Genomic DNA, 13,770 nt, shown 5'->3' on the forward strand with positions numbered 1-13,770 from the left:
TAGAATATAAAATAATACGTGATTTTTCAGACTAGCTTTTCTTCTTTTTAAAGGCTAAAACCAGAGAGTTACACAATCATGTACATGGTTAGGGTACCTTATTCTTTTTGGCTATCAGAAAGGTCAAAACCAAATTAAAATAAAAAACCAAAACAAAATCAAAACACATAGCCAAGGTACTATTTTATTTTTTATTTCTCCAGATCCTGATCCTGTCAGTTTTATATTCTATTACACCCATTTGTACAATACCTTATTCCTTTGTAGATGAGACAGGATATGAATAAATAAACCTTAAACAGCAGATAGCCACTGGTGTATCTTTGTAATAGACCTCAGAACTGGAGCATCCCCGTACCTTTTCAATAAGCATCTTAAAATTTAAATTTAAATTCCTCATGTACTAACCTTAATCGACAATTAAAGCTTATAAAATTATTTACAGCTTTTATTTTTAAAAAACAAATATTCCTAAGGTAAAGATACACCTTTAGGGATATGAGAATTCCAGAAGATGGAGCATACCGCTAAAGTCAAGCCAATTTGTTTCAAGCAAAAATGTCGGCTTAGGGCATAATTATCTATGCCTGAAAATTTAACTCAAATATAGTTTAGGGTAGTAACCCTCAACAACACAATTACAGTCATCCAGCATCTGAGCCCCTCGTTCATGCCTGAATTACTGAAAACACCTCCTCACGAGGCTCCGTGGCTCTAGACACGTGTGCTGAGCCAATCCGCACCCTACTGTCCAGTCTGCAGTGGTTCTTTGTTGGGTTAGGGATACCTTTTGCTGAGCTATAAATTCTATTGCCCACTCCATGTCCAAAAAGTACACATAAACAGAATTTAGCACAAAATTTCAGGGAGTTTGCAGAGGAAACCCAGGGTAAGGTCTCCTCTCCAAAAATGTCAGTCTTATCACAACTCCCCCCTTTAAAAGACATTCTGATTCCTTTTTTATTATACACAATACATAAGCAGCTATACATACCATTAGTTATTATATATTTTTTAACATACTATGTTCTGGAGATCTCTCCATACTAGTAAATAGAAAACTTTGTCATTATCACAACTTTTGAAATTGATGTATAGTTGATTTACAATATTGCATTAGTTTCAAGTGTGCAGCATAGTGATTCAGTTTTTTTTTCTTGCAGATTATATTCCATTATAGGTTATTATAAGATATTGGGTATAATTCCCTGTGCTATATAGTAAATCCTTGTTATCTATTTTATGTACAGTAGTTTCTATCTGTTAATCCCCAAATCCTAATTTGTTCCTCCCCTTTCCCTTTCCCCTTTGGTAACTATAAATTTGTTTACTGTGTCTCGGTCTCTGTTTTGTATATAGATTCATTTGTATTTTTTAGATACAAGTGGTATCACACAGTATTTGTCTTTCTCTGTCTGACTTATTTCACTAAGTCTAATATTCTCTAGGTCCATCCATACTGCTGCAAATGGCAATATTTCAGTTTTTTATGGCTGAGTAATATTCCTCTGTGTGTGTTTGTGTCTGTGTGTATGTGTGTGTGTCTCTGTGTGTATCTCACAACTTCTTAAGTCAATCGTCTGCTGATGGGCACTTGGATTATCACAACTCTTTTTTGGTGGGGGGTAGTTAGGTTTATTTATTTCTTTATTTACTGGAGGTACTGGGGATTGAACCCAGGACCTCATGCATGCTAAGCGCGCACTCTACCACTGAGCTTTACCCTCCCCCATCACAACTCTTTTCTATGCTAGCTCTCTAACCGCTCCAGTCCCTTCTCTGTGGAGTCTGTACTCTGGCAGTTAGGGCCCTCCATCACCTGACTCTAGCTTGCTTCTCCAGTCATTTCACTTAAAACTTATGATTATTTAAAACTTATGACTCCAGCAGAGTGCTGTGTAAGTGCACAGAGCACAGAGAGGTGAACAAGCTAACAATCTGCCCCTTTTCCCTGACTCCTGACCTCCTCACTGGAGAAAGAGCTCCCTGAGGGGAGAAACTCGGTTTCACTCACTGCTTCATCTCAGTCACTAGCACAGTTTCTGGCACTGGTTCTTTCAATAAATATTTGATGAATGAATGATTATCTAATTTAATTTTATATATTTGTTAATGCTACATAATACACAGTGCAAAAACTAGACTTGTCTTCTTTGCCACATGTTTGTAGCAAATAGCTACCTTAAAAGAAACGCATGTTTTAGGAAGAAAAAATGAATTAGTAAGTCACTAAGAAGACCATGTTTGCACTACAGTTTATTTTCATTTCCAGTCTTCCTTTTGGAATCTAAATACTATTAATAGAGTAGAAGAACCAGATGTCACCTGTAGGTCAGGCCAGCCTGCAGGTCCACACCAGCAGATGGAATTAATACCTTGTATTTCTAATTACAGGAGGTGAGAAGGGGTGAGAGGACTGAGTTACAAACAGCACTTTGATGTCCCAATTAGTGCTCAACTTTGCTGACACGGTTATTTACTGATTGCTCTAACAAAGGCCAAGCCATGAGGAAAATAGTCAACAAGAAACAGAACTTGGTATTGAAACATTCAAGCAAATGGATTTGAGGAGAAAAAAGATACTAATGCCCAGGAAAAGTTATCAAAATGAGGACAAAGAATTCACAGTAGGAGCAAACTGGCTAACTGAACAAGACACGAGAAGATAAAAAATATCTAATATAGAAGACAACAGAGAAAAAGAGTATTGAAATCAACTTCATCTCTAATCATGTGAGCTACTTTGGTTCAGAATAAAGGACAGTATTAGAGTTGCATTTTGGGTCACAGTGGAGAAAAAAACTTGACTACTGTTTCAAAGAGAGATTTTTTTTTCCTTAATGAACAAGACCTTAAAAAGGTGACCTACCTGACCCCTCATCACAGACATCTGCCTTTCAAAAGTGGCTTTGTCAAATCTTTTGTCAATCTATCATAAAAGGAAAGAAAACAGTATTATAATTCCAAAATTAAGATCTTTGAAAAAAAGTCTGAAAACAAAAGGACTCTTCAGCTTAGCACGTGAGGTCAGCAGAAAGCATTCCTAACAGATAAAATAACATGAAAAGATTATTTTTACTTAATGTATTTTTATACACCTCTAGAATGACAACAAATAGTTTATTTATACTCCAACTTGTTCCAGAACAGATCTAAAATTACTTTCCAGACAAAAAAGTTTAGGTTTTTTTTTGAGAGAATTAAATCATAGCAGGTCACCAAACGTGTATTATAATTTATAGAGCAATTCTGTAAAATTCAACTTTCAAAGAAAACAACTTCTCAAGTTTTAATGTAGTCTCATTTCAAAGAATACTCATAGTGTAATGCCACAAACATATGTTCCTATAAAGTAAAATTGCTAATTTCTTTGTTATATTGGGTTCCTACTGCAAGCAGTGATACCAGAAGCAATAAATTACAAATTAGCTCTATTAGGAAAATATCTCTTAAGATTTATTTAATTTTCTGCAAAAAGTAAAACTAAAAATTTATTTACCTTAAAAAGTTCATAAAGATCTTCACATAAATCTTGCACAAAGTTCATGTCAGAAATATATGGTAGAACCAAGTTTCTTATTTCTTCAGAAAAAGGAACTTTTGCTTGAGGAAGCCAAGCCCAGTGAAATGGATCTAATAAAAAAAAAAGTAGTCTTATAAGTGGGGGGAAATGGTTTATTTCGATCCACATTACCCTGTTTTTTTCCTACAATTCCTAGATTAAAAAAGAAAAAAAAGGAGAAAGGTTATCAGAGAGAACAATTATTCTTTGCCATCTAAATCATTCAGATTTCTAAGTTTGGATGGTTAATTCAGATAGTAAAATACAGTAAGGTATTAACTGAACTAGTTAGGTTTCTGAGTTTTAAACAGTAAACAGTTTTGATAATGAGTCTATCTCAAACAGCCCTATATCAAAAACTATATCTGAATCTCTGGTTTCTGTGTTTGGAAATTGAGAGGTACCCATAATTTATTCACATCCCCAGATCCCCAGATGACTGGTCTCCCTGCCTTTCCAGCCACAAATTATCAAGAACTGACCACTCATTTGTGTCTGTGTGTGTGTATGTTCCAAAATTTTAAATCATTAGTATGTAAATAGGGAAGTGGCTTTGAAGGGTAAAAGATCCATGACTCTGGGCTAACTTAGTTCTCTCCCAAGAAGACCATTAAATCTACACAGTGTCAGGACTACAAAGATTTATAAAGGAGTAGGATCTTCTAGACAGAATGCAGATTCAGATTCCTGCAAGAAAGTGTAAGGTTTCTGACAATATGATCACCCATAGAACTACAGTGGATACATCCAATGAGAACTTCCAGATTTGATGGCTTCTACCACTTAGAAAGCCCTGAGGGGAGAAAAAAATCTGCCTTTAGAGTCATTCCTTCTTAAGTCTCTTTTATCTATCTCTTTGAACACTGTGGGAAGTAGAGTCCATTCCAAAGAAAGCCTTTGCTCTGGGTTACATCTCCCTGAAGCTAAGAACAAGTTCCTTTTATCTTTCCCTGACCAATTACATAAAAGAAAAGCCTGTATGCTATGCCTGCCTCTGCTTCCAACTCCTATCCCTCAACTTTGACTATCACCTTTCAGACTCTCCCCTAAGACCACCGGTCTTCTCTCCGAAGGCCCATCGCAGTCCTCATGCTACCTAATGTCTCTGCAGCAACACACTGCTCTCTATCACCTCCCTCTGGGAAATTCTCTTCTATGTGGTTTTGGAGATATTGCTCTCAAAGTTCACTTTCTGTCTTTTAAGCCATTTCTCTCATTTCCTGACTTTTCCTCTGGTTTTCAACATTACCATTCCCTTACTCAGTCCTTTCTCGCCTTCATTTACTAAATGTTCACGAAACATTTATTGAGTACCTATGTACCTCACATTGCCCTAGTGATGTATTTGCTCACCATCATTTCCCCGGTGATAGCAAACACTGCATGGCTTCCACTTACCAAGGTGACATTTTAAAATGATATCCTTAATACCAATTCCTCTTTCAAGTTCCAAACCCTTAATCCCCAACTGTATGCTTGGTAAAAATTTCCAGATGTACTGTAGGCACCTTAAACTTGACACTTTTAAAATGCAATTTGCATATAGATTCCAAACTATTAGAGGAAAGAAATAAAAGAAAGACATTTCAAGTCAGCTCAATTAAAGACAAGAAAGGAAAAAAAGAAAAAAATGAAATTCATGGTAAATAGAAAAAAAAGATAGCAGGAAAAGTTCAAACACATCAGTAGTTTATTGAGACTTAAACCAGAGTTAAGTGTACCTATTAAAAGAATCTCAGAGAAGTATATAAATAAGAATTTCTGGTAAAGATGGCAGAGTAGTAGGACCACGAGTTCGCTTCTCCTCAAGACTACAACAAAACCACGACTGACTGCTAAACAACCATTGGAAAAAAAAAAAAACTGGAACCAAGCAAAACAGATCTTCTTCAACTGGAAACATAAAGAGAGAACCATAGTGGGATGGTCGGAGGGGTATGCTCGCGATATAATTGGGCTCCAAACTCCCCGGGTGGGTAACCCACAAGCTGAAGAATAATTAAGTTGCAGAGGCCCTCCCACAGGAGTGAGAGTTCTGAACCTCACATCAGGCTCCCCAGCCCAGGGTTCTGGCATTGGCAGAAGGAGGGGACCCCAGGACATCTGGTTTTGAAGGCCAGTGGGGCTCAACTCCAGGAACCCCATGGGTCTGGGGGAAACACTTCATTCTCTCGGGAAGCATACACAGAGTCTCGCGTGTGCCAGGTCCAAGGGCAGAGGCAGTGATTTCATAGGAACCTGGACCAGACCTGCCTGCTGGTTTTAGAGGGTCTCCTGGGGAGGTAGGGGATGGCTGCAGCTCACCCGGTGGACATAAAAGCTGGTGGCAGGCATCCCGGGAGTGTTCATCTACATGAGCTTTCTTGGAAGCTGACATCTTGATTGGATCATTCACACCAAGACCTAGCCCCACCCAACAGCCTATAAGCTTAAGGGCTGGGAAGCCTCAGATCAAACAATATACTGGGTGGGAACATAGCCCCACCTATCAGCAGACTTCCTGAGCCACAAACACTTCTAGACATAACCCTAGACACAGCCCTACCTACCTGAGGTCCAGGAACAAGCTTCACCCCACAGTGGGCAGGCACCAACACCTGCCAGGAAACCTGCATAAGCCTCTAGTCCAGCCTCATCCACCAGGGGCAGATGCCAGCAATGAGAAAATAATAATCACAAAGCCTGTGGAAGGAGTCCACTAACACAGGCCAGACTCTACCCTGGGACAGGCTGGACACTGGCCCTTGGGTGACAGAGAGAAGCATACTGCTGGGACACACAGGATGTATCCCACAGAGAGGCACCTCTCCAAAGTCGAGGAATGTAACTAACCTGCCTAAAAATACCAATAGAAAGGTAGACAACATGAGGTGGCAGAGGAATATCTCCCAGCCTGAGGCACAAGATAAAATCCCAGAGGAAGAAATCAGTGATGAGGAAATACGCAATTTACCTGAGAAATAGTTTAAAGTAATGATGGCGAAGATGTTCAGAGAACTCAAGGGAAGTATAGATGCGCAGAGTGAAGTTCTTAGCAAAGAGTTGGAAAATATAAAGAATATCCAAACAGAGTTGAAGAATGAAATCACTGAAATGAGTAACACAATAGAAGGAACCAAGACTAGACTAAATGAGGCAAAAGAATGGATCAGTGAGCTAGAAGACAGATTACTGGAAATCACTACTGCAGAACAGAAAAAAGAAAAAAGAATGAAAAGAAATGAGGATAGTTTAAGAGAACTCTGGGACAAGATGAAGCGCACTAATATTCACATTATAGGGGTCCCAGATAGAGAAGAGAGAGCGAATGGATCTGAGAAAATTTTTGAAGAGATAATGACCAAAAACTTCCCCAACTTGGGAAAGGAACCAGTCACCTAAGTCCAGGAAGCTCAGAGAGTTCCACACAGGATCAACCCAAACAGGAACATACCAAGGTACATAGTAATCAAATTGACAAAAATTAAGGATAAGGAGAAAATATTAAAATTAGCAAGAGAAAAGCAACAAATAACATACAAGGGAATTCCCATAAGGTTATCAGCTGATTTTTCAGCAGAAACTCTATAGGCCAGAAGAGGGTGGCACGATATATTTAAAATGATGAAAGGGAAAAACTTACAACTAAGAATCCAGCAAGGCTCTGGTTCAGACTTGATGGAGAAATCAAAAGCTTCAGATAAACAAAAGCTGAAAGATTTCAGCACCACCAAACCAGCTTTACAGCAAATGTTAAAGGAACTTCTCTAATCATCAAACCATAAGAAAAGGGAACAAAAATAAGAAAGAGAAAAAAAAAGACCTACAAATGATTGCTTTGGCAATTTGGGGTCTTTTATGGTTCCATATAAATTTTGGAATTGTTGCTTATAAAAAAAAAAAAAGAATCTCAGATTGGGTAAAAAAAAATCTCCAGCTAAGAGCTGTTCATTTGTAATACACTTAAAACAAAACGATGGAAGTTAAAAATGAAAGTATAGAACAAAACAGGTAAATGCTAATAAAAAAGAAATGAGGTATAGCAATGTTACAACAGATGAAATAAGAAAAGCAAAAAACATTGTAAGGGATAAAGTGGGATATATTCTACACTAATAAAAAGAACAAGCCACCAGCAAGATAAAATGTTGGGCCTTTATGTATGTGAAATACAAAGCAAAAAATGCACAGAAATGCCAGAAGAAATTGACATCACAATCACAATGACCTTTCACTGTCTCTCAAAAATTAACAGATCAAGTGGTCAAAAGTAAGTCAAGAATATGATTTGACTAACAACTAACAAGCTTTAATTAGTAGAGATACAGAACTTTGTGCCCAAACACATTCTTTTCAAATACAGTTCTCCAAATTGGCCATATATAAAATTACAGAAGAATTATTAACAAATTTCAAGAAGCAGAATTCATATAGTTACATTCACAGATTATAAAGCAATAAAACTTGAAAATAACAATGGATGGCTTTTTTTAAAATAAATCGACTGACCTAGAAATTTAAAACCAAACAAAATACTTCTAAATTATTCCTGTCAAAAAGAAAGTCTTAAAATATGAATATGTAAAAGTAGAACGATAGAGTAACACCTATTCAATCTGTGGTTTTGCAATGACACCTAGAAAAATATGCACAGGAAAACAAAACAGGATGAACACAATAGAAGAAAAGAATAATGATGGAAGACATAAATCAATGTAAGAGAAAAAGCAAATAAACAAACTGCAAACCTGATCAATAAAAGGCCAATTATCTGATAAAAGCAAAAACAAATTTTATAAATATATATACGGGCCGATTCTTTATAATAGACAAATCTTGGCAAGTCTATTGAAAAAAAAATCCACTCATGAACAGTAGGAATTTAAAAGAGACATAGTCATGAATACAGAGATTAGTTTACAAATCTATTACACATGTTTCAAACATACACAAAATTAAAAACAACTAGTATGAACTTCCATATTCTGAATAACCTAATTCAATTATTCCCAAAATTTTCACAAAACTTGTTTCATCTATTTCCATTTTCCCTCCACTTAAATATTTTAAGGCAAATTCCAGATATCATTTCATTTCACCCCTAAATATTTTATATGCACAGAGGGTATTTTTGAGGATATTTTTTTAATCATAAGAGAATTCTACAAAAAAACTTTATAGCCATAAATCACAACTCAAGATAACATGGGTAATTTTAAGTAACATAATAATGTCTAAAACTGACTCAAGAAGATGTAGAAAACCTGACCATTAACCATAAAAGAGACGGATAAGGCAGACACAGCACTACTCACTATTAGGAGGAGGTAGGCCTAAATTGTTTTAGAAGTGACTACTACCCAGAACATTAAAATAAAATTCTACCAAAATATTAAAATAGATCATTCCCATGTTACATACATTTAAAAACTGAAAAGCTATCAAACTTATTTACAAGACTAACACAAGCCCAAAAATTAAAACCATAGTCATCCAAAAATAAGGAAACAACACATGGCAAGACCCACAGAGTGCAGCGCACATCCCTAGTGCCTAGAATTGAGCCCTAACGAATAATTAGACTTCACTCGGTAACTTTCCCTCTGCTGTTTTGATATCTATAAATTTCACTCCCTTCTTGTTCTGGAAACGGGGTACCATAGAATCTAAGGAAGGTTCTAAATACTCACATGCTCTCCACTCATCAGGATGTTTAAAAGGAAATGCTAGACCATTATCAATTGCAGCTATTTTAATAAGCGATTCTTTATCATCAGTCCATTTTGTTTCCTAAAAGGGAGAAAAATAGTCTGTTGATAAAAAAAATTTTTATGAACATTTCTAAAAGATAAATTTACAATAATTACTGAGGTTTAAACAAATTTTATTTGAAGAGCCTATAAAAATTAAGTTGGCAGAAAGAATTTACCCTTTAAGGGAAGAAACTGTCTTCAGTAAAAATTTCATAATCACTTTTTTTAAAATTTGGTATTACACATTTATACAGTAATAGTTTTAAGTTTTTTCCTCTTTGGGGAAGAGGGTTTGGAATTACTAAGACAAAAAAATGCTGTTAGATGTATTTCTTAAGTGTATATTTGCAAAATGCTGGTATTTTTAAGATCTCAACAAAGTTACCTTATTAAAATCAAGTATTTCCTCAGGTCTCATAGAAATAATTAGTTCAAATACAAAATATTTCTAAATAAAACTCCCCAACAACCACAGCTAAATATAATAAGGTCCAGTAGAAGGAACCTCAAGATACTCTTGATTACAGGATGTAGGCCAATTCTAACCTCTAAATTCTTCTCAGAAACGAAGACCTCAGGAGTAAGAGAATTTTCACTCCTTCCTACTATCTATTCCTATTATCTAAAAACAGATGCTTGCCATTCTTAAGTCGCCTAGACAAAACAACAAAAGGTGAAAAAAATAATTTTTAAATTAAAAGTATTAGAGTGAAGGACCATGTGATATATGCCAGGATTGTTTCTGCTAGTTTATATCAAATATTTTATCTTACTGAAAATGTATAAAATACTTAGAGCAAAAGAACAAAGTTTTCAGTAAAGTCCAACTGCTTAAAATATACCAATAAAATATATTTAGGAACTATTATAAATGTGTATATTTTTATGTGTATTTTCAACCCATTTCTGCTGTAACTGCCTTTTATTTTTATTTCTATCTTTTTTTCTATTTACAACTTTATTGAGGTATAATTTACAGACAGTAAACTCTATATATTGAAGTATACAATCTGAGAAGCACTGACAGATGCGAAACCACCCAGAAGTTTCCTTGTGTCCCTTAGCAGTCCCCTCCCACCACAGGCAACCTGGCCGCTTTCTGTCACTAGGGATTAGTTTGCACTTTCTAGATTTTTGTATAAAAGGAATCAGATAGTATCTCCTCCCCTTTTGTATAGCTTCTTTCACTCAGCAGGATTTTGGGATTCATCCATGTTATCATGTGCATCAAGTTTGTTCTTTTTTTTATTGCTGAGTACTATGAATATGTAACTTTAAATTTATTTGATGAACACTGAAAACTACAAACTTTTTACAGGGATACAATAGCTTTAAATTATGAGAATACACAGATTGTAAACATGTCAGAAATTTTTCTTAATTGGTTAAAACTTTCTCAAATGTATAAACTGCTTTAACTAGTAAAATTATTCTGAAAGTATCTTTTATGTACATATCTGAAATTTGAACTTGGGGAGTCAAAGTTCATAGGAGTGAATGTAAAATCTATCATTTTGACACCGTTAAGGGTCTTTGAAGCCTATTATGTGTGTGAAAACCTGCTTCTTATAAACAGAAGTATATTTTTTTAAGTTCAGTGGATATGATTCACAGGTAAAGCACACATATTCCACTTTATTGGGTAATTCTGTCATAAGACTCAGAAAGAAGTGAATTAGCAAAATATAAACACTTTGGCAAAAAAATACTAGAAGCCTTTATTACATAAAAGCAAAATAAATCTGGTGGTTCTACAACAAATTTCCAAGCCCTAAAAAAGAACTGAGCTGATATCATTCTTCTATTCTAATACAACATACAAATTAAGGCTGCACAGAGATTTTAAAAATAGAATAAAAAATGCAATGTGAATAGGGGGAGGAAAGAAAAAAATGATAAAAACATCAAGAGAGATAAAAAACCAAGGATCTAAGTGAAGGAAACGAGGAAGTAGTGAAGAATAACTTAACTTGAAGGAATGTTTTACAGAAATTGATAGTGTGTGTGTATTCAGATACATACATATTAATTTAAAATTTCCTTACCTTAATTTCCTTTTCATGTTTCTGCTTTTCATATTTGATTAACCAATTGTCATTTCCCCTGTCTTTCAAAACAAACAAACAAAAAATCTGTTACTTCATTTTTTATGGACATCAAGCTTAATATTAAGGGAAAAAATCCAGTCACCTCTTTACTGTCAAGACCTTAACTTGTTTTTTGTAGCATGTTGACACATTAAAGGCTCCAATTTAACACATACAGATTAAGAAATACTCAATAAATGTTAGCTAACATTTATTGAGCATTTATTCTGTGCCAGACATTGTTTTAAGTGCTTAACATGTATTAATTCATTGAATTCTTATAACCACTTTGTGAGGTAGGTACAATTACTGTCAAGAACTATTAAGTCAAGGTAATTAAAAAGGATAACTTCTCTTCACCTTAGGAAGAAAAAGCATCTACCCCTATTACCAGGCAAATTTCCCAATGGGCTTTACCTAATATCTATATAGAAGTATTCTAGACTCTGCACCAATTTTTTGTTAATTGAAGTATAGTTGATTTATGATATTGTATTAGTTTTAGGGGTACAGCAAAGTGACTTGGTTATATAGACATATCTTTTTTCAGATTATTTTCCATTACAGGTTATTACAAGATATTAAAAATAATTCTCTGTGCTATATAGTAAATCCTTATTGCTTATCTATATTATGTATAGTAGTTTATATCTGTTAATCCCATATTCCTAATTTGCCCCTCCCCACTTCCCTCTCTCCTTGGGTAACTGTTAAGTATTTTTTTCTATGTCTGTGAGTCTGTTCCTTTTTTGTACATGGATTCATTTGTACTATTTTTTTAGATTCCATATCTAAATGATACCATGTAATATCTGTCTTTCTCTGACTGACTTCACTAAGTATATTCTCAGGTCCATTCAAGTTGCTGCAAATGACAGTATTTCACTCTTTTTCATGGCTGAGTAATACTCCATCAGACTCCACATTAATTTTAACATTAACCTAAGACTATATGATTTAAAAAGGTAAATCTAAAAAAGTATATAATGCTTTTTCAGTAACTAATATAAATGAAAAAATATTTCAACTAGTGTTTCTCAAACTTCAGAGTGCACCAGAATTACCTGGAGGACTTGTTAAGACACAAACTGCTGGCCCCACATTCAGTAGGTCTGGGGTGGGCATTTGTAACAAGTGCCCACATAATACTGACTCTGACTGTCCAAGGACCCACATTTGGGAATCATTGTTTTGGATTACCTATGTCATTGCTCCCTTCCAGCACAAAAAAAATTAAGAGTTTAATGTATTTATAGACTATATTAACAGTCATTTAATGTCAAAATAAGCATTTAAAATAATTTATACAATCAAGTTTTAATTATTCATATTATGCAGATAATATTTCCAATTTCCAGCAGGCTTTGTCCTGCTGCCAAGAAACTCCCCTCTAGGGACAGGAACTGACCACTAGCACCTGGACAGAAGCCTACTCTGAGTCAGAATCCCCATAACAGGATTCATTCTGCCCAGGAGAGTCAGTACTACATCTCTGTTTTTTCAAGCAGGTAAAGAAAAAGTGGCCTCAAATTACTGCAACAAAATTTTATGTCTTTGATTCGGATAAACAAGAGTTCAATATAGTTTAAAAGTTAACAAGATGTGAGTGAACAGATGAGAGAACTTCAGTACCTGTGTTCCTGATGATGTAATCCAAAATAACTAATCTTTCAAACTGAGACTGAAACTGTTTTCTAACATTCTCGGGCAAAGGGTCAGCTTCAAATTTCCTAAGCCAATATTCAGCCTCCTTGTAATCTTGAACAAATAACTGAAAGGAACCAATCTATAATGTTAAGAATTACAGTTAGAAAAAAAAACACACAAGAACAAACGGATTACTTTTTATATTTCTCAGCACTGTTATCACAAAATACTTTATTTAGACACAATAAGAAAATAGAAGTTAACACTAATTTAGATAAACCACATTTATCAGAAAAAGATTTCTATACCCTAATTTTACACAATCACATAAAGAATACATAGCAAATAAAAAATGCTCAATCTTAGACTTTCAAGGAGCATAGAAGCTATTTTAGGATAACTTAAAAAGAAAATACACATGTGCCCTCAAGCTGAGAATCTCAACAAGAATGTTATTTTCTAAAAATATTCATTAAAATTAATTTAATTATAAAGACCAAATTTTACACCTATCCTAGTTATTTAATAACAGTACAATGTTATCTTACTGAAGTAATACTTCAGGATTCTTTTTACAACATAAAATATAGAAAATAGTTTTATTTTTTAAAAAATTAATTCTTTAATCATAACCTCTATAGTGTTTTTTTTTAAAAGTCCTTTCCTTGAAGATATATCTGTTTTATAAGGCTTTCTATCACTAAAATGACTAGTTGTTAACATTAAACAATTTTTTAAAGAA

General features: G+C 34.6%; 1 protein-coding gene across 1 annotated transcript in view; it reads right to left on the minus strand.

Annotated features, from left to right (window-relative positions):
* Positions 1-13,770, minus strand: part of PI4K2B (phosphatidylinositol 4-kinase type 2 beta) — a 32,378-nt gene that overhangs the window by 5,781 nt on the left and 12,827 nt on the right. Inside the window, exons 5-9 of the mRNA XM_074349671.1 lie at positions 13,014-13,167; positions 11,340-11,401; positions 9,232-9,331; positions 3,500-3,633; positions 2,870-2,929 (exon numbers count right to left, since the gene is read on the minus strand). Of these exons, the coding sequence (XP_074205772.1) occupies positions 2,870-2,929; positions 3,500-3,633; positions 9,232-9,331; positions 11,340-11,401; positions 13,014-13,167 (510 nt within the window). The remainder of the gene's footprint in view (positions 1-2,869; positions 2,930-3,499; positions 3,634-9,231; positions 9,332-11,339; positions 11,402-13,013; positions 13,168-13,770) is intronic.

Source organism: Camelus bactrianus, chromosome 2 (genome assembly GCF_048773025.1).
Source record: "Camelus bactrianus isolate YW-2024 breed Bactrian camel chromosome 2, ASM4877302v1, whole genome shotgun sequence".
NCBI classification, from domain to species: Eukaryota; Metazoa; Chordata; class Mammalia; order Artiodactyla; family Camelidae; genus Camelus; species Camelus bactrianus.